The sequence below is a fragment of the Fukomys damarensis genome, unplaced genomic scaffold (assembly GCF_012274545.1).
Source record: "Fukomys damarensis isolate Sample0158 unplaced genomic scaffold, DMR_v1.0_HiC HiC_scaffold_14, whole genome shotgun sequence".
Classification (NCBI taxonomy): Eukaryota; Metazoa; Chordata; class Mammalia; order Rodentia; family Bathyergidae; genus Fukomys; species Fukomys damarensis.
This window is the reverse complement of record NW_022900926.1, coordinates 23,387,911-23,414,786: the sequence shown is the minus strand read 5'-3', so window position 1 is coordinate 23,414,786 and position 26,876 is coordinate 23,387,911. Positions and strand designations below refer to the sequence as shown.

Genomic DNA, 26,876 nt, shown 5'->3' with positions numbered 1-26,876 from the left:
TTTTTTTCCCTCTCTTTTTTTTTTTTTTTTTTTTTTTTTTGTACCAGGGATTGAACTGCACTTGCAAGGCAGGCCACTGAACCACTGAGCTAAATCCCTGGCCCCTTATTCCCTCTTTATTCTAGTCAGGTTACAAGCCTATTGGTTGGTGCCACGCACACCCAGGATGGGTCTTCTGTCTTCAACAAATCCGTTTAGGCACACCCAGAACTACACTAATCCAATCAGTGGAGCAATCCAGTTACTGCATACACATCCAGCCACCTCCCCAAAGCCCCACCTACCAGTGCATGATTCTTTTGGGGGGGACCATCTACAAGCCACAACATTGTTACAGTTAAAATTCCCAATTAACTGATAGGGTTTTGCCAGATACTTCTCATGTGTTATTTTATTTAATCCTACAACAGTTTTTGGAAACAGGCCTTTTCCTTTAACAAGTTTTATCCCACTTACAAAAAGAAATTGAAGCATAAAGAGACGGAGCAGCTTGCCAGTCCGAGTTAGTTAGTAATAGAGCTAATTTTTCTGTTTTCAGGACTGGGGACCAGATCTAGGATCCTACACAAGCTAGGCAAGTGTCAACTACTGAGCCACATCCCCAGCCTTTTTTACTATGCAATTATTTAGAATAATTCAGGTTTCTCCTGCTCATATTCCCACAATGACCTCTAGTTGAAGTCTTAGTAAGGTAATATCATTTCATAGGAAGAAAATCTTGATTGTTCAGCTGGACATGGGTAGAACAAGGTTTATAATAAGGAGAAGGCAGAAGAGCTAAAGTGCATTAGAAAATTAAATATTTTTCTTTTTTTCCTGAGAGAGAAGGAAGTGAACAAAATCAACAAGAAAGGATATACCAGGGATTGCTGAGATGCATGATGAGAAGATGTAGGACTTCTCCAAATAAAGAGTTAGTCTTGCACATAAGAGTTCAGTAAGGTCTTCCATACACACAAAAGCCTCATAAAAATAGGCAAAATGTGAGAAATTAGGAAGTGAAGAATTCAATGGAAAGAGAGGTTGGAAATGAATGTAAGCTCTCTGAGAATTTAAAGACATTCCATATTGTATTTTTGACTGGACTTTCCACTGGTCATGCTAATATTAACTAAATCTTTGGGTGTGAGGTGAACCTATGTGGTAAGCCCTTAGGGAATAGGACAGTTATATTTGGGTGGGGAGTTGAGAACATACAAAATAAATGGCTAAGGATGGAGAGTTGATGTCATCTGCTAACCAGATTAGACAGAGGAGAGGAGAGATAGAAAAGGAAGCCTGGATAATGGCAGGATGGTGAGGCTTGAAAGGATAGGACAAATATAAGAGAGACAGTGGCAGTGGGTGGGTTTAGCTGCAGGAAAGAGGTCTCCAGGAAGGGACAGAATGTAGGGAACTGAATACTTCAATCTGTTTTGGAAGTCAAGAGAAATGGTCTATAGTCTGACTTCTAGGAATAAAGAAAAATGCAGGTAGCCTACCTGGGAACTGCACTCCTGCCTCAACAAAAATGTGGACTTTTAGCCCACCTTTAGCACTAGTTGACTCCAGAAGAGCCGTGTATTAGCTCTGTTAAGAACCTTGGCTATGAAGGAGTCTTACAAATACAGTTCCTCCTCCTCCTCCTCCTCCTTGTCCTCTTCCCTCTTCCTCTCCTCCCCATCCTCCTTCTCCTTCTTCTTTCAGTACTGGGGATGAACCTAGCACCTTTGCCCTGAACTACATCTGTGGCCCTTGTTTTGAGATAGGGTCTCACTGAATTACCCAGGCAAGACTCAAACTTGAGGTCCTCCTGATGCAGCCGCCCAGTGTGCTGAGATTACAAGTTTGTGCCTAGAAATACAATTTTTAAGCCAAGTGCAGTGGCACACACCTGTAGTCCTAGCCATTCTGGAGGCTGAGGCGGAAAGATTGCAGTTCTGAGACCAGCCTGTTTAACTTAGTGAGAACTTGTTTAAAAATTTTAAAAAAGGGCTGAGATGTAGATCAGTGATACAGTGCTTATGTAGCACATGAGATGCATGAGGCCCTGGGTTCAGTCCCCAGTACTGCAAAATAAAACAAGACAAAACAAAAAGGAAACAAACAAACAGATCTGGTTTTAGTTTTTCATTCTCTGCAGTTCCGAAGTCATAACAGAAGACATTGGGATGGAGGCAGAGAGCCATCAGTGAGAGCTGTCTCGTGAACTGGGCTGGGCTTGCTTGCTCAACCACTGGCCTGGATGTTGCTGTGAGGTCGTTTTTAGCTGTGACTACCGATTAAATCTGTGAATAAAGCTGACCACTTTCCTCCTGTGGGTAGAGAAGAGACTGAAGTTCCCTCCATCCCTTCACTCACTCCAAGAAGAAGGAATTGTGACCCCAGACTCCCACAGGCTCACAATTGCATCGGCTCCTCTTGGAAATTCCCAGGTTGCCAGCCTGTCATGTCAGCTTCCAGCCCAATGATGTGGGCTGATTCCTTAAAACGAATCTATCCCCATCTCCACCTTCTTTTTGGTTCCTTTTCCCTGGAAAGCTCTTGCCTAATATTGAAGGAAGTGGGAGAGGAGAAGGCCGATTTGCCAGCTCTACTACTACTGAGGGCGGTTGTAGTTTCTATGAGAGAAAGGGACAGCAGAAGGAGGCGTCAGTTGTGGACTCGAGGTTCCCAGGTGGGTGACTTACTGTGCTCCTGACTGCAATAAGGAAAACAGGCACAGTGCTGAGTATCTCCACGAGAACCCAGAGCACATGTGTGTGATCCTTGGAAGGCACAGTGAGCAGCAGATTCCCAATGCACCTAAGTCTGGCACATGGGCTCCTTCCTGTACACGTTTCCTGGGACGGGACATAAACATCCATTACATAAATGTTCACTGAGTGCATACCACATCAGGGTCTAGCTAGGAGTTGGGGACACAGTGGTACAGGAAAGGTGAAGTGGCTTCTTTCATGTGATTTTCATTCTGATTCAGCAAGATGTGCTATGTTCACAAATACACAAAGGAAAGCACTGTAGGTGAGAACATGTATAACGAGGACCGTGACACAGGGCAAGGTAACACATACAGAGTGACACAAAGCAAGGGTTCTTCAACTAGAGTGAACCTGGAACTCCATCCCAAAGTAGGGACAGATAGCCTCAGGGTAGGGAGAAGGTAAGGTGAGCTGCCAGGGCTGCTAAACAAAAGTACCCATTGACTGAGTGCCAAGTAAACAAGAGAAAAACGTTTTCTAACAGTTCTGGAAGTTGGAAGGTCCAAAAGGAAGACCCTGACAGATTTTGTGTCTGATGAGGGTTTGTTTCTTAGTCCATCCGTGGTGCCATCTTATTGTGTCTTCATGCGGTGGGAAGGGAAAAGGGTCTTTCTCAGGCCTGTTTCTTTATTAATTTATGGTAAGGTGCCAGGGATTAAGCCCAGGGCCTACCACATTTGAGACAAATGCTTTACCAGCTCACGGATCTCTTTTATCAGGACATTAATCCCATTCATGATAGCTCTACCCTCAGGACAAAATCTCCTTCCCAGCGTCCCACCTCCCAATGTCATCCCTTGGGAGTTAAAATTTTAACCTAGGCCTGGAGGAAGTAGTCAGACCACAGCACTCTTCTCCATGTTGAAGAAACAGACAATAACCGAAGGAGCATCTGTGAGGCAAAGGGGACGGGGCTGGCTGCCACATCCCAGCCAGACTGGTGTATAAGATGAGCAGCACTGGAATCCCATGAGCCTGCCTACCCCCTGGGTGCAGATACAGGGGTGGGGCAGGACCAACACTGCGATGCTGTTTGGCGCTGCTGGGTCTTCTATAAATATTTGTCAATGAATTGAGGAATCCCTTGGATGATGATAGAGGCACTTACTGGCTGAAGAAGAGCCAGGGAACCTTTGCATTTGGGATTATTTGTTCTCACTTGGAGGAGATATTTGCTCCCTCCAAAAAATAATTTCCAGATCTGCCAGGGAGGGAAGAGGCAGCTGGGCAAATGGTTTTGATCTTAGCTCTTTGATTTCTTTTTCTTTTGAGACAGCATCTTGCTGTGTATGTAGTTCAGGTTCATGGTGAACTTATGATGATCCTTCTGCCTCAGCCTCCCAAGTGCCAGGATTACAGGTGCCACCGTGCCTAGCTCATTGGCTCCTTGACTTTAACACTTGCTTTCTCCTGGTGGACTGTAAGTCATATCCTCTCTCTCTCTCTCTCTCTCTCTCTCTCTCTCTCTCCATCTCTCTCCAGTATTAGGGATTGAACCCAAGGCCTTTGCACTGAGCAGCATCCCTAAGCTTTTTTAAAAATTTTGAGACAGGGTCTCACTGTCACTAAGTTGCCCAGGATGGGCTCACAATTATGAGCCTCCTGCCTCAGCATCTGCTAGGGTTCACTTTTAGTGCTCCTACCTAAGTATAGTCAGATATTCCTTCCTTTGGATTATCATATTGGCTACCTGAGATAGCCTGGGAATTCCAAGAAGACGCCACTAAATGCTAAAGGCATAGAAAACAGTAGTGAGCCGAGAGAATGCAGATGCTCCCGGGGTTGTGCTGTATGGTTTTCTGATCTTTCTGTAACCTACTGGCTTTGGGATCACATACTATGCAGAAAGATTGTTCAGTTCCAACCCCAAAAGATAAGGATAATTTCTCTGACAATGTGACTCAGCTCTAGGCCCATCTCCCCAAAGAGAGAGAACAAGTCCTACTTCCTTTCACCCCGAAGCTGGCATTTGCCATTCAGATAACATTGCCAGATTTAGCAAATTAAAATACAGTGCCCTTGGTTAAATCTGAATTTCTTGTAGATCCCCGCAGTATTGTTTAGTATGAGTGTGTACCAAATTGTTTATGTTCCAAATGTTGCATGGGACACATTTATACTGAAAATAATTTGTTGTTAATCTGAAATTTAAATTTCATAGAGAGTCCCACATTTTACCTGGAAACCCTAGAACCCTAAGAACAAGGCAGAGATTTTTTTTTTCACATACAAAAATCAATTTTAAATATGAGAAACTGAAAAAATGGAAATAAAGTGTTTATAAATGGGGAGGGGAGGAGGGGGTGAAGGGAGGGCAGGGACAAGGGGAAAAATGAGAATCAAGACCTATTATGTAAAGGTACAGAATCCCAATGATGAATGTAATTGTATTGTATACCTAGATTGTACCAATAACCTCAATAAAAATTAAAAAAAATAAAAAAAACAATTTTATTTCTGTATAGTAATAAGTGTGAATATAAAATTAATAATTCTATTTATAATAGCATCAAGAAGAAGAAAATACTTATAAATATATGTACTTTTTTTGAGACAGGGTCTTGCTAAGCAGTTAAGGCTGTCCTTGAACTCACTATGTAGCCTAGGCTGGCCTCTATCGAGACAGAGGTTTTAACTGTATCACTTGCTCAGGGACTTCCTGCTTGGTGCTCATCATGGGTTCCAGCGTGAAATCTGCATATCTCCCTCGGGGATGTGGGGGAGCTTTTATAAAAGCCCCCATAAGTGATTTCTCCCCTTATTTGAGATTTTGCCTATCTCCATTCTATGCACATACGAACCCTTGCCTCTATGGGCAGAATCACGGTATATGAATCATACAATGAACAATACTATCCACACAACAGGAATCACACACCAGGTCAGAATTACCTGGTTGACATACAGGAGCCTTCTACTTTTCTTCAGGAATACAAAGCTCACTTCTCCAAGTGACCTTGCTGGAAAATCCCAAGGACAGTAAAGCTTCGTGGACAGTTGATAGATACTCAGATTATGGCACTTCAATTTCTCCTATAGATCAGAGGATTAAATAGTCAACCGGCCATATGACATGCCTGTGAGCTATTTTCGGCTCTGTTTTAACCTGTTGAACATACAGTAGCAACTTCTGTATTTTTATCTTGTGTTAGGCTTCCTTTGAGGCAGTAAGCCTATAGGGCAGTGAGGTTAAAAAGAAATAGCTAACAACTTTCAAGAAAACAACCTAAAATAAGCACCTATGTAGGGATTGTAAAAATATAAAGATTTCCTTTGCTTCTACTGGTACGGCCGAAGCCCAATTTGCGATGTGTTTGCACATGATGTGTATTTAGCCACAGAGTTCTTTTCCATTTAACCTTTTAGGTCAGATCTGCTAGATTTCCTCACTTCCCTGCCACATGATCAGTGCAGGATTTCTTGCTTTCTCGTGTTGAGCAGAGTAATTATATTATTTAATCCTTGATTTAAATAAAATGCATAATGGCCACAAGCGCCATGAAGGGATATATCCTCATTTGAGCTGCAGTTCCTGCTCCTGGTTCTTTTATTGACTCTCCCTGTCTAAGCAATGTTTAAAAGTGTTGATAGTTACCTCCCTTTCTCCTTTGCCTAAGTGGCCATGGGATTTTAAGTTCTTCAATAGATTGTACATTCAGCAAAGACAAGGACTTTGTCTTGTAACCTGCTGTGTTAAGTCTGATAGGGCTACCATACAAAATACCTAGTCTTCTCACAGTTCTGGGGGCCAGAACTTTAAGATCAATGTCTGTGTGGGTTCGGTTTGTTCTTAGGCCGTTTTCATTGGCTCGCAGATGTCTGCTTTCTTGCTGTGCCCTTACAAGGCCTTTCCTCTGTGTAGGAGTCCCTGGTATCTCTGTGTCCAAATTTCCTTTACTTCAAAGGACACCAGTGATTTGGATCTAGGTCTACCCTAATGGCCTCACTTAACTTAATTACCTCCTTAGGGGCCCCATCTGTAAACACAGTCACATTCTGAGGTACTGGGAGTTAGGGTTTCACGATGCAAATTTCAAGGGGACGCAATTTAGCCTGCATCAACCACTGTATGTCCAATAACTAATTTGGTGCCTGGCACATGATAGACAATACATGTTTGCTGAATTAGCACGGGAACTTTTGCTTCATGTCATCAATGAGGTACATTTCTTGTTAGTCCCCAGCATCAGGTTTTTAAGCTTCTCACACATATTTTCCTGGTCACTGATTATGTAATGGAAAGAAGTCTGGCCAGATAGAAAGTTAGTGACATCCACCTTTCCTGGACAAGCTGCCACATAATGAGCACATGATTCACCCTTGCAGGCACTGAGCCTGTCCCTTCTATGTGTTCACCTCAGCTCTGTACCCTGCAGGCTTGGCATAGTGGCTGGCACTGTCCAGCCCTCATTTCAGAAAATGCTTTATGTCCTTCAAATTGGGAAGAACAGACAGAGCAAGGATTTCCTGCCACTTATCTGGGGGCGATGGGAGCCTCAACAACCTAGCAGTTTCTGAGCTTTGCTCTAGTAGTCTTTCAGGAAAAGGAAAAAAAAAAAAAAAAAAAAAAAAAAAGAAAGCCTAAAACTTTGATCCCTGGGGAGGTGAAGCGGAAGTTGATCTTCACCATTAAATTTTTTTATAGATAGCAAAGTCCATGCTTCCACCTGCATCCAAAGCACAGAGGCAGCTGGCAGAACAAAGCACCAGAGAAAAATAGCTGACCAGAATCTCTTAAATTGCCCATGTACAGGTGCAGCTTGTTTTTCATCTCGTGGCAGTCATTAGTGATTGACACTGTTTTACCCAGTGAACTTAACCCTTTTTTCCTCCTAGATGAACAGAGAATTAAGTGTGATTTAGAAAACAATTTCTCCCTCTTGTGTGTTCCAAAGTAGTTCAATCCAAATGGATAGGGAATAGTACTTCAAACCAATGTTATCTGCGAGGAAAGAACCAAGTTTCAGAGGAACAGTGAAAAATTGTCATGGGCTTGTCTAGCTTTGCTGCTAAGGCTGAAGTGCTTCTTTTTCATCGAGGCACCCAGATGGGACTGTGTGTGGCAACTGCTCCCTTGGCATGGTGATATGCTGTGGAATGGAGTCTCAGGGCTCAGCAAATTACATGCCCTGACCTAGAAATCCAATTTCTGTTTGCCCTCAGCTTTTTTACATCACACCAAACTAGTTCTTTTAGAGGGTAAGCAAGCAGCAGAAAAAGGAGACACTCTCATGCAGTGTAGGTTTGAAACATTCGCGGAAGGGGAACTGGGCATGAGCTGGTTTGCTTGTTGCCCCCCACCCCCAAGACACCCACCATCTCTCACTTGGGTTGCTTTTCATAGTTGGGTGCAAGGCCATTAGTCATTTGGAGAGTCCCCCCAGAGGGGCTGAATTTGTGTGCAGTCGAGACAGTCCATCTGCAGAGTATTGTCTCCAGCAGTCTTCAGGGAGCATTTACAGGACGAACTGAGGGGCCACAAAAGGACGAGAGCAGTCTTTAACAGACAAACTAGCCAAATCCCTGAGCATTCCATGCACAGATGTTTCCACAGAGTTAAAAGCTGAGAAGAAGTCAAGTGCAAAGGAGGATTCGCCTCCTGAACAGTGATGACTCCTAATGAGCGCAGGGAAGTTTTCTGGAGCTGCTGACAAGTTAGCACTGCAAGGGAGAACTGTGGGCTGGGCTCCCCAGCTGCCCTGGGCTTTTTTGCAGCCTCAGCAGATTCCTGCACCAAAGGAAAGAGCTTGGTGAGGAAGTGTTAATACTACAGGTTAGGCATCTTCAAACTCCAGTAGGCACCTTATAAATCACCCATCTGAGCAGAAGAACCTCATAGATGAATATTCTTTTTTTTTTTTTTTTTTGGTACCAGGGATTGAACTCAGGTCCTTGAGCTTGCCAGGCAGGTGGCAGCACCACTGAACTAAATCCGCAGTCCCAGACGAACATTCTCGATGATTTAAATGCAGGAACATACCATTCATTGCACAAGCACAGAGCATGACCTCAGTGACTCTCAAGCATCGACTTCTGAATGGAAAGAATGACAAGCAGATGACTTTGACTCTTCCTTTGAGAGTATTAGTAAATTTCTTTTACATACACCCAGGGAGCTTACCATTCTGTGACTATAGTCTTGATGTAGCTTTGAAATAAGTCCATGCTAGGTGGAAGGAACCTGTCCACATGTTAAGGTCTCACACTCAAACCAGTTGATCTGGAAGCAAAATAATCAAAGGAACTCTGTGGTCTGGAAAGCACTCTATCTCATTCATAAATCAGACATTTTGAATGAGCCTTGATGTATGTGTATGGCCAAAAGCTACTGGTTTGAAAAAAGTTTGACTTTTCATTAATTGTTTTGATCTTAGACATTGATAACAGGTGCTAGTGATGACTGTTCATGAAATAAAATACCAAGATTATGTGGGAATCATAGAGTTGGCACCATGATGATAAGTTAATGAGGCAAAGCTTGGATGCAGGACAACTTAATCAGAACAATAGGAGCCCTCAGCCAGACAGATACTGTAGAGAGTAAAACCCCCACCACGCCCTCCTATACTACAGCTTGGGTCAGGTGCAAAGCTCCCCTCCACTGGAGCCTAGTGGGCCCTGGTATATGTTTCGGCTTCAACAGCTTTCAAACACTTATGTGCCCCCCAAGAGAGTAACTCCTACATGCTACTTCAGTATTCACCCTTTTCACCTGTACTGATGTCACCACTACAGTCTAAAACCAGAGTCCAGAGGGGTCCCGGGGAAGTGGTGAGCTGGTGATACTCTTTGTACTTTAATTGTTCCATGAGTGAGACACTTTAATCCCCACCCACATTCTAACAGATTTGTGCACAAGGGGTTATAGTATGTTCTAGACTTGGGATATTCTTGGCCTTGGGGGGAAAAGCTCTTTTTTTTTCTTTTAGTTTGTAAAGGTAATTACCATTATTTACAGTACTGAGGGCAAAGCCCTACCCTGGGCTTCAGGCCAGGAGACTAGGAGTAGAGGATGGTGGGGTGAGCCAAGTCCAAGACAAAAGCACAATTATGCTCTCCTAAAACCCCACACTGGTGGGAGTGGGGTGAAGGAAACACCCACACCAAGGGAGGAGTGCGCAGGGAGGGGCTTCCTTTGAAGTTCTGTATGAATCTTGTATATTTTCCCCTATAGTGCTGGGAATGATTGAAGATTCTTGGTTTCCGACCTGGGTTTCTCTTGTTGAGTGGTGCCACAAGGAAATGGACTTCCTTCTTACTTGATTTGCCAATGGTGAAAACTGAACTTCAAATAAAAGAATTTTGGAAGAATTAAGAAAACGGGAAATGTTGTGTAAGGTGTTATGAAGCTTTCTCAATTTCTTGGCAGAAAGGAACTCAAGTAAAACACCCGAAGATTCCATCTTTATTTTTCAAGGTCACTTCACTTTTTAGGTACTTCGTTTTACCCTTCTTTCAGATCCAGGCCATGTTTCCACTTCCGAGAGTTTTAAAGCCATGCACCGGGCCAAAGTGTTGCCACAGTCTTTCTGGTTCTTCAAGTAAGAAAATTAGCTGATACTGGGTTCCTTGGATATATCTTATTAACTATGCCTCATCTTTTTCTTCTTGCAGGTATAAGGCCAGATGATTCTTGGTGCTAACGTTATTAATCACTGACAAGTACAGCTTACAGTAAGTGTTGACGTGCTGAACATCCATGGTACCACAGAGCAACCAGCGTCGTCAGTGAGGGAGGGAATCAGAGGACGGAGTCCCACTCTGTGGGGCCTGGTATACCTGGGGCAGGAATTCCTCACCAAGTGCACCTGTGCCCAAAGTGCAGGCTTGGGAGTACAATCACAGCAAGTTGGATTTTTAGCTGGGTGTGGTGGCTGTAATCTGGAATCTGAAGCAGGAGGATCACAAGTTCCAGGCGGGCCTGGGCTACTGCTGAATTCAAGGTCAGCCTGAACTGCATAGTGAAACTGTCTCAAAAAAAAAAAAAAAAGGATTTTCCCCTTTAGCGTTGCAGGAAAATGCTTTTTAGGAAATGGGTGTGGAAATTAGAAGTGCATTCGCAGCAGCCTAGGTGAAGCTAAGGACTACAAGAAGTTTCTGGGCAGCAGTCTGCACTTCACTGCTGCGCACACCCAGGGCAGACACCTGACAGTGCGCCTGCCGCCCACTGCGCAGCTGCCCACGGCAGAGGAAAGGGGAATCACAGGCCAGCTTCACTTGAAACAGGGCTCTGCCACCTTCTGGATCCCACGTGCCACCCCCGAGGGCCCTTTCAGCCACCTGGAATGGAGGCTGCTTCAAGGCACAGATACAGTGTGTGTGTGTTTGTCTAGCTTTTGTTCCCAACTACTACCAGCTGGAAGCCAGAAGGTGTGGAGTCTGGCAAACAATTTTGGTTGTAAATAAAGGGAATGTGAGTTTAAAAGCAATGGCTGCTGTGGTCCACTCCAGGCAGGGGCGGACTGGGGGTGTACAGGGTTCAAGGGGAGCGAGGAGAAAGAGGAAAGGGGTGGGGGTGGAAAGGAGATAGATTTCTTAAACGAAATAGAATATGACACAGAGAGGCTGCGTGTGGTGGCACTTGCCTGTAACCCCAAATTCTTGGAGGCTGAAGCAGGCTGAACCAGCAGATCAGCCTGGGCAACTCAGTTTAGCAGCTTAGCAAGACCTTGTCTCAAAATTTTAAAAAAGGCAGTGGAGGCTGGGATTGTAACTCAGGCCAGGATCTAGGTTCAGTCCCCAGTACTGCAAACAAAAGAAAAATCAAACAGAGAAATTAATAACGTTTGTTACAGGACATGATCCTGTTGCATATTTTCCATATGTTAATATTCTCACACATAATTTATTCTCTGGCCATTTTGTCCATAAATAGAAACTTTTAGCTTCTGGGTCTGGATCTGCCTTTGCTCAGTACTGAAAGTGCCCGCTATGTGCAGCATTAAGGCAGACACTGACTGAGTGATGAACGATGGCATCACGTGACAGTGGATCAGCAAATGAACACCTATAAGAGCGTATCTTAGGCCGGAGTGGGACTGCGGCTGTGAAAGCACAAAGGTCACCTATGTCTCCTCAGGATGCTAAGGGGAGACTAAAATGGGAACAAGCAAAGAAGGGGGTTCTTACATGAACATCTGTTCTTTCACTGGCAAAGCAACCCCAGGAGACCACAAGGGCATGAAATGCATATGGAATGGTCATTTGCCAACTTTCTGTATTTGGGTAACTCTTAAAATTTTTTTTGGTTCTGGGGATGATTGAACTCAGGACCTTGTGCTGGTAAGGCAGGTGCAGTGCTACTAAGCTAAGTCCCTGGCTCCTAGGGTAACTTGTTTGTATCATATAAAGTTTGGAAATAGAACTTTCTACTTGAACGTTACGGATTGAAGTGATTATTTTTAGTGACCTGCAGATTTGAAATTCATTTTGATCAACTTGCTTTGCAAATTGATGGTTCTCCCAAAAGTACTTGAAACTGAAAAAGTATTCAGTGTGTAGCTTTCTTGCTGTTTAAAGTGGAAGTTGCATTTTGTCAATGGTGAGTGGAATAAGCATTTAAAAAAGAATCCAGTTCACTTTAAAAGGAAGTACAGGATGCAGTTTGGCAAACTCGGGGACAGCAACTTAATGGTGAAGGGTAGGTACTTAGAAGTCACACAAATTAGAAATCTGATCCTGCCTAGCTTAAAAACTGTTGGTCTCAGATGCATTACTTAATCTATTCTTTTTTCAGCTTTTTGAGAAAGGGCCTTGCTATGTAGTTCAGGCTGGCCTTGAACTCATGGTGATGCTCCTGCTGGAAATACAGGTGTGTGCCACCACACTCAGCAACCTTTCTGAGCTTTAGGGTTCTTGTTTTATTTTTGAATGGAAATAATGCATCTACCCTGTAAGCTTATTTTGAAAGTTAAATGAGCTACTACATATAAACCCCCTGATGAGATACCTAATTTACTTAGTCTGTGTTCAGCAAATTTAGCTATTAGTTTGTAATTATGGATAAGTATAATAATGTTTCCTTTCCCCAATAAATTATGATTATATAGCATAATGTGAATTGGAATAAAGATAATTATTTTGTGAATTTAATGACAACTTAGTAAAATGATTAAATAAGTTTTTGAGTGGAATGAAGAGTGATTTATTTATAGGGTTAATGCCCAAATCACATTTCTCTGGCTGGGTAGCCAAAGGAAACATCAGAGTTTCAGACAATGGCCTCTTTTCTTAGGGAGGGGAGAGAGAGAGAAGAGGGGGGAGAGACAGACAGAGAGAGAGAGGGAGAGAGAGAAAGGAGGGGAGGGGAGGGGAGGGAGGAAGGAAAGAAAAGAAAAGAAAGCAAAAGAAAGGGAGCAAGGGAAAGAAAAAGAGTCAAAGGTGAAAGTATCCAACAGCATCTCCAAGGTCGGTTCCACAGCCAGCTGAGCGCAAGGGCTCCTGACCATGAGCAGACATGGCTTCACTGAACGGGTGCTGAAGATGTCACGCCCCTTTCCTCCAGTCACACAGATCTGAGTGTGACTGCCTCGTCTTCTCGGTGTGACTGGGTCTTCAGGGGGCTCCTGAAACTTTTGATGTCAACACAGCTGGGCTGAGTATTAGTGGGCTTGCTTGTAGAACAAGGGTGGTTTGATGCTTTTAGGTGATAAAAATATGGGAGATGAAAAAGGCTGGGATTCACTTAGTGACTGAGCTGTGAGCCCTAAAATCAGATGCTCAGACTTAGCAATGTGACACTGTGAGCTTTTGTTTATGACCGTAGACATCTTTTCTCTCAGAAAATTATTAAAACTGTGAAGAAAAGAGTGGTCAAGATATCCGATTCGCAGGCAGTAGGGTTCTCATACACAACTTTTAGAAGTCTTTTGAAGGCTTCTTATACTCAAATGAATGGGAATGCAAAGTATTATGCAAATCAGATTTAACTTTCTGGCTAATTTGCCTCAATAAAAAAAGTGAAAGACGTGAACGGAAAGTTACATCCACATTTTAAGATTGTGTTTCTATGAAATAAAGAATTGCTCAGATTGCCCAATAGGCATGAAGAGTGGCTTCCAGCATCTGTGCCAGGATGGGCCCTGCGGTGGATTCTCCAGTTTATGGCGCAGACTCAGATGGTCGTCAGTCAGGGTTTTAATGATTTAATATTGAGTTGGGTTAATGCCATGGGCTGATGTCAGGCAGAAAAGAAGAAAAATGGGAACTGGAAAAAAGTAAAGAGAATGTGAGAAAGTTAGTCATGGAAAAAGGAAAAGCTGTGATCACAGAAAGGTGTAGAATGACTGACATTTTCTTAAATTCCTTCCATAAATTTCTTATTCTTGCTAGGCATTTCAAACTTCAAAAAAGATTGTATTCCACTGGAGAATATCCTATGAGTATGCACATAGATTCATAAGAACTATCTGGGGCTTAGAGGAAATATTAAACATGTTGATTGACAGGGAATATTAGTCACTTGATTACATTTTAACTTGTGCCCAATGAGAGGTAGGAACTTGGTGTACAAAGATGTCTCTGACACCATTCTAATTTTCCCCAACTGCACATGTCAGTTTCAGTGTCCTGTGCCAAGTGTGTTGATAGACAATAGTTACGGGAGCCTGTGGGAACACAGAGAGGATGTCCCTCACTCAGAACAGTAGTTAGGAATCTTCCTGCCCTGATCTTTAAGATGAAATCCCAAAGGCAACACCCAGCAAAGGCACTGGAAAGTGTTTTCTCATAGTGAGAGAAGCTCAAGGGCTTGCAGCAGCTGTGGTCCTTCTGCGATGTGCGCAGTGGGCTCCACAGGAAGTCAGTGGAGGTATTGTGGCAAAGCAGGGGCCAATCATGGAGGTCTGTCTGCCATGGTCAGGTTTCCGATGTGGCCTTTCTTTCAGACATTGAACTGGATTCTTTTCCTGTCACTTCAAAGATGATTACATTGCTTGGTTCCCTGTGGTATCAGAACATGAGAGTGGACTTACGGAGTTACTCTAAGCTAATGGGATAAGTCAATGGATTTAGTGATAGTGGATGGGGGCGTCAATGAAGAGTTTTAAATCAGAATTGGGTTTTATGAAATGTTCTATGGTACATCCAAGTTGATGAATTGATCTAATGAAGTTTTAGGTCAAATGGGAATTGGTTGCTTATTCACTCAGAAGGCAATGTATTTGTACTTGAACAGTAATTAACTATTTGGCTTAAATATACAATGCATGAAAGCATTTTTTAAAATGTGGTTCAGGTCAGGGATTTAGCTCAGTGGTTTTGCTGCCTGCCTTGAAAGTACAAAGACCTGAGTTTGATTCCTGATGAAAAAAAAATGTGGTTCATACAAAAGGTTTTTGGAAAAGGGACTCCACATCTCCTGCTAACTTTTTTGCTTTATCTATAAAACATAAAATATTGTTAAATGTCCTTATGTGTACTGTTATAATTTCACATTTTAAGTTCTTGCATTTAAAATAGATATGTATATTCAAATACAAAGAGTACCTTGAAAATATGAACATCTTTTTATTACTGACTATAGGAAAACCATAAATTACTTCCAAAAGACACACATCTAAATTAGGCTCATTAATTTATAGTTGACTCAAGTACCCAGAGCATACATCGACTTTCCTGATAATTTATTTCTACATTTTTCAGACATCAGTAAAATTTTCTTGTTGGAAAGAACATAACTCTGGGAGGGCTTCTGAGTGCAGGTCACTGGTTGTCAGGCAAGTCATTAAACCTTGTGATTGGTTTGAAAAAATGAAGGAATAATGCCCTGTCTTTAAGGACTGATATGAGGAAGACTTCTGAAAACCACTGTAGAGTGATGGTGGCAATAAGTGGGAATCAAATTTCAAGATGAAATAGAATTGAAGAGACTTGTTCAACTGTCCAGTCAGCTCCCTTTCCCCATATCTGACCAACAAACATCCAAGAATTAGCTACTGAATAAGCAAATGTGCCTGTGCACACACTTTTAAAAAGACAACTAAGAGTTAAACTTGTTGAGATTCCTAAATTATAAATACATATTTAGGACAGCAGCCAATTCTAGCCATTGTCATGTAAATAGAATGTTACTACTATCGTTGTCAAAAAGAAAACAAACAAAAAACCTAAACAAAGCAAAACACCTCAGCCTCTCTCCCCACAGGCATAGAAATGTCACATCTCCCCGGCTCTACCACCTTGCTTACATTTTATCTACTTTCCACTCTTGCTCACATTCATCACTGGTAATAACCTAGTTTTTAAGAAGTCTGAATATAGGCCATGTTCTGTAAGGGATATTTATTTTTAGTTGTATATGAGGTTAAGAAAATTTAGGACTTGTAACAGTTAGTTTTTAGAAATGCACCTTTAAGTGCAAATGTTGCCTAGTAAATATCTGGAAATTGGGATAATGAAACAGTCTCGACACTGGTTCATGATGGTGGACACGTCACTTAAATGGAAGGTGTGAAAGAAAGTTGCTTTTATTTTCTGATCCTCTTTTCCCACCCACCAACCCATTTCCAAAGTTTTACGCAGACGAGCGCTGAAGAGGTGTGGAGGACACAAATGGGTTCGCTCCCTGGTCTGTTCCTTTTCCCCTTGCATTAGTTTGGGGTGTCACTGCTTGCTTTTCCCTTAAAACTTAGGCCCAAGCAACAAACTTCTCATGTCAGATGGAATCCATTTTCAACACAAGGATGAAGAGAAAGAGAATCACTAGAGAAAATACAGAGAGCACATATGTGGTCAGATGCTCAGTTACGCTTGGGTGCGTGGGCCGGGACACCTCGGGGCCCTTCTTCATCTTCTCATCTCCTTCCCGCGACGCAGGGTCCATCACATCCTCCACCTGGGACCTCTCACTAACACCTCCCATCCAAAGTTCTGGATTCAAGGTTTCCAGACCCACTTGGGTGCTCCCACGTGTTGACAGGAACCTGACCACCCTAGAGAACAGGCAGGGCTATGGTCGTATGTACAATGTAGGCTTCATTTTCCAGGGGAAGTAGCTCCATTTGCCTGGCAAGGAGCCTCCTGTACAACCACAATACTCCCTGGATCCAATCGTACACACCAGGTAAGGAGACCCTTCTTTCACATCCTTAGGAGCTACTTTTTTTTCTTTAAAAAAAGTTAACACTTATTTGTACTTTGAAGAATGGCAGACAGCAGCTTTAAGAGGGTGTCACACAGATGGAAAAGGTTTTACAAGCTTCATTTGTAGGAAGGGGAGATGGTCAAGACCACCAAGACAGGTGACCTTTGAGTCTCCCAGGAGAGAATCCCATCATATCTAGCACCAGCCATATCATTCCTCTGCCCAGGGATGTCCTTTCATAAAAGACCACACAGGCAGAGAAGAGTCTAAGTTCATTACCTCAACCCAGGACCTTTTTCCTATTCTAGTTACTCTTGCTCTGAGATTCGAAGGCTAGAGGTCTTTTCTTGGTTTTAGGGCACTCTAAATATACTAGCCCTACAGTCATTTTTGGAAGAAAAATCCACCTTCTCTTTACATGCTTGCATGATCTGCAACAAACTGTAGTACAACAGTCTGTCGCAAGTGTATTGGATATTTCAGTTTGCCAGACCTGTCATGATAAATTAATTACAGGATGTTGCAGAAATGGCAAAGCTCCAGCAGCATCTTGCATAGTTTAATATAGACCCATTTCCCCATTTCATGTATTTGTGGTTAGATAAATCCTCAGAAATTTACAGCTGCTATAGACTAGTTTATTATGTAGTCTGCCTGCACACATGATAAATGTAAGAAGAATTTGATCTTAAAGTGCATAGATTTTACTGTTATTTCTTTACCATGGACATATTTAGGTGCTAACAGCAGCTTTTGGAGAAACTTGTGAACATTTAACTTTTGCATGATAGGCAGGGCAGATTAAAAGCATTACTGTGTTTAACAATCTTTCACTTACCTTAAATTGAAAAATTATAGGTCAGAAAAGTCATGTTTATATGGAATAGACTGACAACAAATTAACAGAAAAAAAAATTAACTGATTTTTGGCACAAAACACTAAAAAGCTGAACTGAATCTACCAAGCTTTTCTCCAGGGAACCTTCCTCCTTTTATCTCTTGATTGCTTTTTGCAAGCTTCAGTTGCTTCTTTTTGATGCAGCAAGTTCTTGCTTTCCCTTCCTTTTATATTGTTATTTTTTCATTAAGCCAATCATCTCTATCCCAAGCAACTTAAGGATTTGTCCTTGGATTGGCAAAGAGTTTACTTATATAAACTTGAACAAGTAGGTCATTCTTCAATTTTCTTCTGTTCTTCCATTATTCTTGACAAGGCTCAAGGAAGGAGTTAGGAAGAAACAAACTACAGCAGATAAAATTCAGAATGCTTAGTACTTTTAGCAATGACAAAATAAATATGTAGACCATTTCGACTTAAGTGAAAGATGTGGAACACAAGTAACGTATGGTGTATCTATGATTTCCTTTGTTTTTTAGATTGGAGAAATGAATACTGTAGATTCTTAGCAGCACTAGCCTCCCCAATCCTTTTGAGACAAAACCCATCCACATGCATTATGGAATTGAGGTGTGAGAAGACAGGGTGCTTAGAATATATGCTTGATTTAGATTTGTAGTGAATCATTAGAAAAATAGCATTCTTTGTGTTTACAAAACAAATGTTTTTATGTTATGCACTTCTCGCCTTAAAGTATTTTCTATTCATCTTAATAATTAGAGCAGAAAGATATGATGAATGAAGTGCCTCATTACCAAATTTGCTTCCTGGACCTCTGCAGACTGTAGCTGTCTGCTTTTGCTTAGTTAGCCCATTGTTAACCTTAAATGATGCTGACATTCAATTCTCCTGAAGATAATTGAGTCCATCCATAGACTGAGTTTTCCAGCCTGTTGATGGACATACTTCTTGATGTTTTTATTATCTTTTAAGTGACCGGAATTGTACCTTTTTCTGTTTCTTGAATAAAGTGTTACTGTACTTGTAATTAGTTTGATTCTATAGAACCTATTTCTTATGGAGACATAAGAACTATAGGATGGAGTAAAGAATTATTAAAATAATTGTGGGCTAAAAACTTTTAAATTATTTTAATATATTATCTTTTTTTAGGTCACTGTTGTATTACAGACATATTGGATGTTTCCAGTCCCTGAGTGGACTGCATTTTTACTCTTGTGCACTTGTCTCTGGCTTTACTTGCCACACTGCAACTAAGATCTAGTACAGAAATATCCAGTGGAGTCTGACAAACCTCCATTTACTGCTAGCATTGACATTTACAGGCACTGTGCACTTGACAAGCTTTTCAAGACTCTAAGAGGCTGGGTTACTTTGCAGAGTAGGAAAGATTTTACCCAACAAAGTACACTTTAGACATACTTGTGAAAGTTTGAAAAATCAAATTTCATAAACCAGGGGCTTACTGTAATTTAAAATTGTGCATAATTTAAAAATATTCTCATAATTTAATTAACAGATATGACCCTCAGCTGGAAATCATTCAAAAACATATAAAAGTGTAAAGTCACCAACTGTTATAGTTTCTAGAACTTTCTTAACTGCTTAAAAACTACTAAAGTGACATGTCAACTAAAGCTATAAACTGGCAAGGTATTTCCCAGATATAGTTTTGCTGAACTTCTTGAACAGAAAATGTCATTAATGACTTTTCTATAACTCAAACATACAATTCAGGTGAAGTGTTTGCTTTTATGTGACAGAAACCTTGTATAAGGTTTCAAAAGCACTCTTAGCTATTTAAAATCAATTCCATTTGAAATATGCATTTTAAAAATACATTTGTACTTACGGTGTAAAATATTCACGTTTTAAAGTATTAAGAAACTTACTTTTTATTCTAGGTTGTGAATCTAATCCCTAGGGTCTTTTTTGAGACAGGTTCTATGTAGTTCAGCTGGTCTCAAACTTGTGATCCCCTTGCCTCAGCCTCCTGAGGGCTGGGACTGCAGGCGTGCACCAGTACATACGCTCACCTCACAGTACAGTTCTGATACTGAAAAAGATCTTAATCTTCAAAATAGACTCGATCAATAATTGAGGAATGAAATTCTAGGAATAGTTTAAAATATTATTTAGATACAGAAGGTAGTGTCAAATTGTTGTTTAGAGAAAAGAGATTGGGCTGGGCATGGGGGTGCATGCCTGTAATTCCAGCACTTGGGAGGCTGAGGCAGGAGGATCGCTGCGAGTTTGAGACCAGCCTGGGCTACACAGTGAGTTCCAGAGCAGTCCAAACTACACAGTGAGACCCTGTCTCAAAAAAAATAAAAGAGAGAGAGAGAGAGAGAAAAGAGATGACACAGTACGAAATTCAATTTCACCATAAAGATAAAACAAAGAAAACCAATTGGCTACAAAGAAAATGTTTAGTGCCACAAATCATCAGACTGATTTTGGGGTCTGACTCACTGTGGGATTATAATCTGGGCTCTCTCCCTCCCCGTCTCATAGATGAGTGTGGTGAAGACAACTGATTCATCCTCTTCCAGAACACATCCCCAGTTTTGCACTTGCAGCAGGATATGGTAGAAAAGCACTAGGATTTGCGCAGAAGCCACCTTTCCTGGTGTTCACCTCTGTTTCTTTGTCTTCAGTAGTGGCAATATAAAAGATAATTCTTTGCATTATTTTTCATGTGAACATAATGGTCTCAGCAAATGCTTGGCTTCTCTGATATATTTTTTCATCTGTCTTGATTTAAAATATTTTTACAACCTTGTTGAAATTGTTTGTGATTAATTAAAAACCAAATTCAAGGAATCAACTCACATGTTAACGACCTAAATTGAGCTAGGGATTTAGCTCAGTGGCATCACACCTGCCTCGCAAGTAAGTTCAATCCCCAGTGCCAAAAAAAAAAAAAAAAAAAAAAAAAAAAAAAAAAAAAAAAAAAGAAAAAAGAAAAAAAAGAAAAAGAAATCATGAGCTGACACTGCAGGAAAACATATACTGTGTCCTTATTCTTAAATTATCAAGTGCATTCACAAGACAAGGAAACTTGTTCAAGGGTGGTGCAAGCTGCCTGGGCCCAGCAGTGTTTGAGGCCCTGTGGTGCATCCAGAAGGGGGATGCCTGGCACCATCACAGCAACTCTGCACGGAGGGCTGGGGGCCACTCACGATTCTGTTTTTTGTTTTTTTTGTGGTACTGGGGATCGAACTTGGGTCCTTGCGAGGCAGGTGGTGGAACCACTGAGCCAAATCCCCAGCCCCCACTCACACTTCTGAAAGGGCCTTGTCTGTGAACGTTCTGTGCAGTAGGGCCTGTTTACCAATTTTGATGCTTCTGCAACATGTGCAGGGATATTCTAGCCAAATATACTTTACTACACACACCGGGTTTTCATCTGGACAAAATTTACACCTCAATGCCCAACACTGTTTGTCTCACTTCTTATATTAATGGAATCCACTGTTTAACACGATAAATAAGTTGTAAAAATTTTATATTATTTTTGACCATCTTTGTGCTAAATATTTTATTGGCAGATTTATTATATATTTGAGAAAGAATAAACAAGAAAAAACAAATGAGAATTTCACTATTATATTAAGCTTCAAAACATACAGTCATATAATAATGACACTGCTATTCTGGATAGAGAAATAAATAATGTGATAACTAAATGACTACTAAGAGTACATATTAAACAATAAAGTTTACAAATTACTTATCTGCTTAAAGTGAACCGCCCTTTGAAAAAAGTAATTTGGAACACTGTTGTCAGATCCTCCAAAATTCACTTTTAGTTTAGGTGGATCAAGTTACATATGTGACTCAGCACAAACACAAAATCTTAATTTTTTTTTCGGACAGGGTCCCACTATGTAGTTCAGGCTGGCCTCCGATCTCACTATGCAGCCCAGGCCAGCTTCTAACTTGTGGTGATCCTCCTGCCTCAGCCACCTGAGTGCTGGGATTATAGGCGTGCATCACAACCACTATAAAAATATAATTTAAAAAGCAAATTATTTCCTTTTCATTTGTCATTGTGACTATTTTGAATATACAACATTCTGAAGATCTTTTAAATAAAGTCAGTTTCAAAAATAGTAACTTCATATTCTGAGTAGAACATTACACATATAACATATTCTGGGTACAATAATATGAATAATTAATAGACACTGTAACAATGCAAATGCTTTTGATTCACATTTGCTGAAAGGCATTTTTAAAATGGTTTTCCAACACTGGTAATATAAATTTGATGCAGTTACTAATAATACAAGTACCAATACTTTGACCAACAACAATCACAATGGTTTGTAACAATTAAGTTCAAATGCCACAATGATTTTCTATCCATATATTGCTTCAGGTTATTCTAGATTTTTCAAGGGGAAAAGCAGTGGATCCTTCTTTTCTTCCTGAGTATCTTAAAAACTGTGAACTCTAAGGAGAAATTCCATTTGGTTTAATTATTTATTTATTAATGTTTTGTATTTGGTTGGTCTTCATTCTTCTTTAACTCTTTACTAGGGAGAAAAGTACACAAAATGTATTAAATGAACTTGAACAATGTCTTCTGGCTACAACCAAATCTTAGTGTGCTCAGGCAACTGCACAAGACAAGATACTGTGCAAAAACACATACACTCTCTCTTCTCTCTCTCTCTCTCTCATACACACACAACAAAATAAAACCAAAATACTAATTATAGTTTATCTATGAAACATCCTATTACCATCTCTTTGTGTCATTAGCAATTATTTAAGGCCTGGAGAGGTTAATATAAGCAAAAGAGAAATACACTTCTCAAACACACACACAAAGAATTCCAAACTTTGAGTAACTTACAGAAATTAAGAACAAGCAATCAGATATGTAAAGTTTTTCCTTCAATGAGAAAGAAATATGGATGATGATTCATAATAGTTAGAAAAGCAGCATTTTATTAGTCTTTCATTGAGTCTATAGCTGTGCTTACTTTTACAACTGAGTTAATATATTTTTCAAAGTGGTTTGTTGAATTTTCAGTCTGACCACAATAATGATGGCTAACTGTGCATCTTGTGGCAGCTTTGATATGGAGCACAAATCAAGAACAAATAAGCAGACAGAAAAAGAAGCTGCTTCCCTACAGCCCATGTAATGCATACACCTACAACTGGAGTGCAGTAAACCATGGGGCAGAGCCTGGAATGTCTCACAGAAGTATTCAAACAGTCTTGGAATGATGGCAAGCTGGTCAGAGTGACGGTCGTCGCCACTCATCCACTGGAGACAAGCAATGGCTGGCACACGGGCAGGAAAGGGCAGAAGCTAACCATTTCCTATGAGCTCACCCTGGGGGCACAGGAGGAAGAGCAAACACCTGTGTTTTTACCCTCAGGCCCATACTCACATAAATGGTTACAGTATGTTGTTGTACACACTAGGAGAAAAATAATCCTTTGTTAGTCCAAATCTCCTGATTTTAAACGTGTCAAGTGGAGCTATACAGATAAAGTTTTCATTATATATAGAAGCCCCAAAACAGGTTCAAGTGTAGAAAAAAAGGGAGGAGGGGAAGAAAAGAACAGGTTCAAGTGGAGCTAATGAAGGCAACTGAAGTTGAGTATAAAATGCATATACGGCATATCAAATATAACATCCCTAATGAGTGGAAAAGGTATCATGCTGGACCCAAAATATCCAAAAGAAAAGGATGTAAAATTTGTGCCAAGTTAGAGTTCAGTAAAAAATGAGAACGTGGGCACGGGATTTAGCTCACTGGTGTTGCCTCCTGCCTTGTAAGTGCAAGGTCCTGAGTTCAATCCCTGGTACAACAACAAAAAAAAAAAAAAAGAAAAGAAAATCCAGGACTGGGGATTTAGTTTAGTAGTGATGCTGCCTGACTCTCAAGTACGAAGACCCAAGTTCAATCCCCAGTACAAAAAAAAAAAAAAAGAAAAGAAAATCCAGGACTGGGGATTTAGTTTAGTAGTGATGCTGCCTGACTCTCAAGTACGAAGACCCAAGTTCAATCCCCAGTACAAAAAAAAAAAAAAAGAAAAGAAAATCCAGGACTGGGGATTTAGTTTAGTAGTGATGCTGCCTGACTCTCAAGTACGAAGACCCAAGTTCAATCCCCAGTACAAAAAAAAAAAAAAAGAAAAGAAAATCCAGGACTGGGGATTTAGTTTAGTAGTGATGCTGCCTGACTCTCAAGTACGAAGACCCAAGTTCAATCCCCAGTACAAAAAAAAAAAAAAAGAAAAGAAAATCCAGGACTGGGGATTTAGTTTAGTAGTGATGCTGCCTGACTCTCAAGTACGAAGACCCAAGTTCAATCCCCAGTACAAAAAAAAAAAAAAAGAAAAGAAAATCCAGGACTGGGGATTTAGTTTAGTAGTGATGCTGCCTGACTCTCAAGTACGAAGACCCAAGTTCAATCCCCAGTACAAAAAAAAAAAAAAAGAAAAGAAAATCCAGGACTGGGGATTTAGTTTAGTAGTGATGCTGCCTGACTCTCAAGTACGAAGACCCAAGTTCAATCCCCAGTACAAAAAAAAAAAAAAAGAAAAGAAAATCCAGGACTGGGGATTTAGTTTAGTAGTGATGCTGCCTGACTCTCAAGTACGAAGACCCAAGTTCAATCCCCAGTACAAAAAAAAAAAAAAAGAAAAGAAAATCCAGGACTGGGGATTTAGTTTAGTAGTGATGCTGCCTGACTCTCAAGTACGAAGACCCAAGTTCAATCCCCAGAACAAAAAAAAAAAAAAAAAAAAGAAGGAGAGAAAGAAAGGAGAAAGAAAGTAGCAGAGGCTCAAGGACAGAGAGGAGGGCAAAAGGACCTTTACAGGAAGAGCAAGATAAAGTGAGAGGAGGAGTTCACCGTGGTAGTACAAAAAAAGAAGAAAAACAGAAAAGGGAAGGGGAGAGGAGGGCAGATGAACAGCTGGAAGTTAGTGAGATGGATCCTGCAGGTGCAGAAGATGTAGGACAAATTAAATTAATCAGGTGGAGACTGCACTGTGAGAAGTATAAACAGAGAAGCTGGGGGACCTCAGGAGAAGGAACCCAAAGAGAGATTTAACCAGAAAAGGCTGAAGTAGGCAGCAGAGATAACATCTTTAAGGGAAATGATTCACAGCAAGAAAAGGAAGAAACACATTGGATAGAGACTGACAAAGACTGCCCATGAGGGGAAGAAAAGGGATAGGATAAAAGAAAACGGAAAAGAAATGATCAAGTGTACCCTTCTGACTACTGAAAAGCAAGAGTAGCACTAAGCAAGATGGCAAGAGACAGCACAGGGACTTGAAAGCTAAGAGACACTGGGATTTACTAAAAGGAAGGGAGCAAGTACATTTAACCCAGAGACAGGTATAAGCCCAAAGGCTACGGATGGAGCTCAGAGGTAAAGCACTTGCCTAGCATGTGCAAGGCCTTGGGTTCAATCCTTAGCATTGCAAAACAGAGAACAAAGCAAAATAAACAAAACAAACCAGAGTCCATCCCTTTTCTGAGGTAGCTTCTCATAAAGTATCCCCACAGCTAACTGAAGAAACAGGGCAGGGGATGTAGCTCAGTGGTACTGCGCCTGCATTGCAACTGCAAGGTCCCGAGTTTGATCCCTGATACCAAAAAAAAAAAAAAAAAAAAAAAAAAGATTCTGAAAATAAATATGAAACTAGGTGTTTATGTGTATGTCGTGTGTAAAAAATAAGATTCTTAAAAAGAGTAGGCCATGTCTCGCAAGCAATTCGATCCCTTCAATATTACCTGAAGGTCTGTTGAAGGTGTGCTGCTGTGGTGGACCCTAGGTCCTGTTCTGGGAGGAAACACCTGAACACAACCCCTGCCTACGAGGAGTGTCAGCAGGGGCAGGCAAAGCAGTGCGCTTGGGCTCCAAACAGAGGCCCAGCTAGAGGACCACACACTAAGTTCAGGTAGTCTGCGATTATGACTCTGGGACCTTGGTCCCTTAAGAGTAGAAAGAATAGGCTGTGCTGAAAAATTTCTGCCATTATTTGCATTTAAATGAAAATGATCAAGTAGTGCATATATGCTGAGTAGAAAAAACAGAAAACACATAAAAAAAATCAAAACCTCACCTCCCAAATAACTACCGTCTTTTGATTCATACTCTTCAATATTTAATGCATATAACATATCAATTCTTTTTAACTTAAAAATCTTACATTTTTTTCATGCCTATAAAATACTTCCAAAATATAATAATGACCATATGCTACTCAACTACATAAATGCTTCATAATTTAATCCACTCTATTCATATAAACAAAGTTTTCCCTATTTTTAAAATGCCTGGTTAAGGAGTAGCCTTTTAATGAAAGATCTGCATGTACATAAATGTTTTTCTTAAACAGATTCCATAAAGTTAGAGGCATTAAATCACAAAATAAAAACTTTTTAGTTCCTTTCTTGTTTTGAGTTAGGGTCTCCTTATGTTGCCCAGACTGCTTCAAACTGGGTTCATGAGATCTTCCTGCCTTAGTTTCCCCAGGACTGTAAGTTTGTGCCACCATGCCTGGCTAAAACTCATTAACCAAACTATCCTTCCCAAAGAATGGATCATTCTTTATACTATTACCAGCAGTGCAAGTGAATCTATTTTCCCAGATGTTCATCAAAACTAGGTATTCTAGGGGCTGGGGATTTAGCTCAGTGGTTCCGCCACCTGCCTTATAAGCACAAGGTTCCGAGTTCGATCCCCAGTATGAGAAAAATAAAACAAAACTTCAATAAAAAATACTAGGTATCCTAAATTGTGAAACTTGTCACCATTTTGGGAGGAAAAAAATGTATCTCATTTTATTATTTTAATTTGCATTATTCTGATCATTGGAAGGAAAACATTTTCCATGTGTTTATTGTCATTTATATATATTCCTTTAATATCCTGTGCAATTTTGTCAATTTTTCACCTGATATATGTTTTTCTTGTTGACTTCTTAGTTTTCTGTTTGTTATAAATATTAATACTTTATGTAAAATTCCTTCCCATTCCAATAAAATTGTATGAGCTTCTCTGATATGCCTAATTTTAAAGTTTCTGTTATTTGGACATAAAAATCTGTTTAAAATGTTTTCTACGGGGTGTGGATTTAGCTCACTGGTACTGCTGCTTGCCTTGCAAGCGCAAGGTCCCAAGTTCCATCCCTGTACCAAAAAAAAAAA

At 40.7% G+C, this 26,876-nt stretch overlaps 1 protein-coding gene across 18 annotated transcripts in view; it reads right to left on the bottom strand.

Annotated features, from left to right (window-relative positions):
- Positions 1-26,876, bottom strand: part of Ahi1 (Abelson helper integration site 1) — a 200,764-nt gene that overhangs the window by 9,848 nt on the left and 164,040 nt on the right. For 7 of the 18 annotated variants that reach the window (XM_010626542.2, XM_010626549.2, XM_033763279.1 and 4 more), the window contains one exon: positions 22,162-22,224. The exons of 3 other annotated variants lie outside the window; for them this stretch is intronic. Coding sequence is in view for 4 of the 15 variants with exons in the window: in XM_010626551.2 (XP_010624853.1) it covers positions 13,902-13,947 (46 nt within the window). In the remaining 11 variants the exon portion in view is untranslated. Of the gene's footprint in view, positions 1-13,061; positions 13,948-20,155; positions 20,335-21,654; positions 21,688-21,720; positions 22,225-26,876 lie in introns of those variants that run through there. 8 more of the 18 variants (XR_780704.2, XR_780703.2, XM_010626551.2 and 5 more) reach the window with 8 other exon arrangements.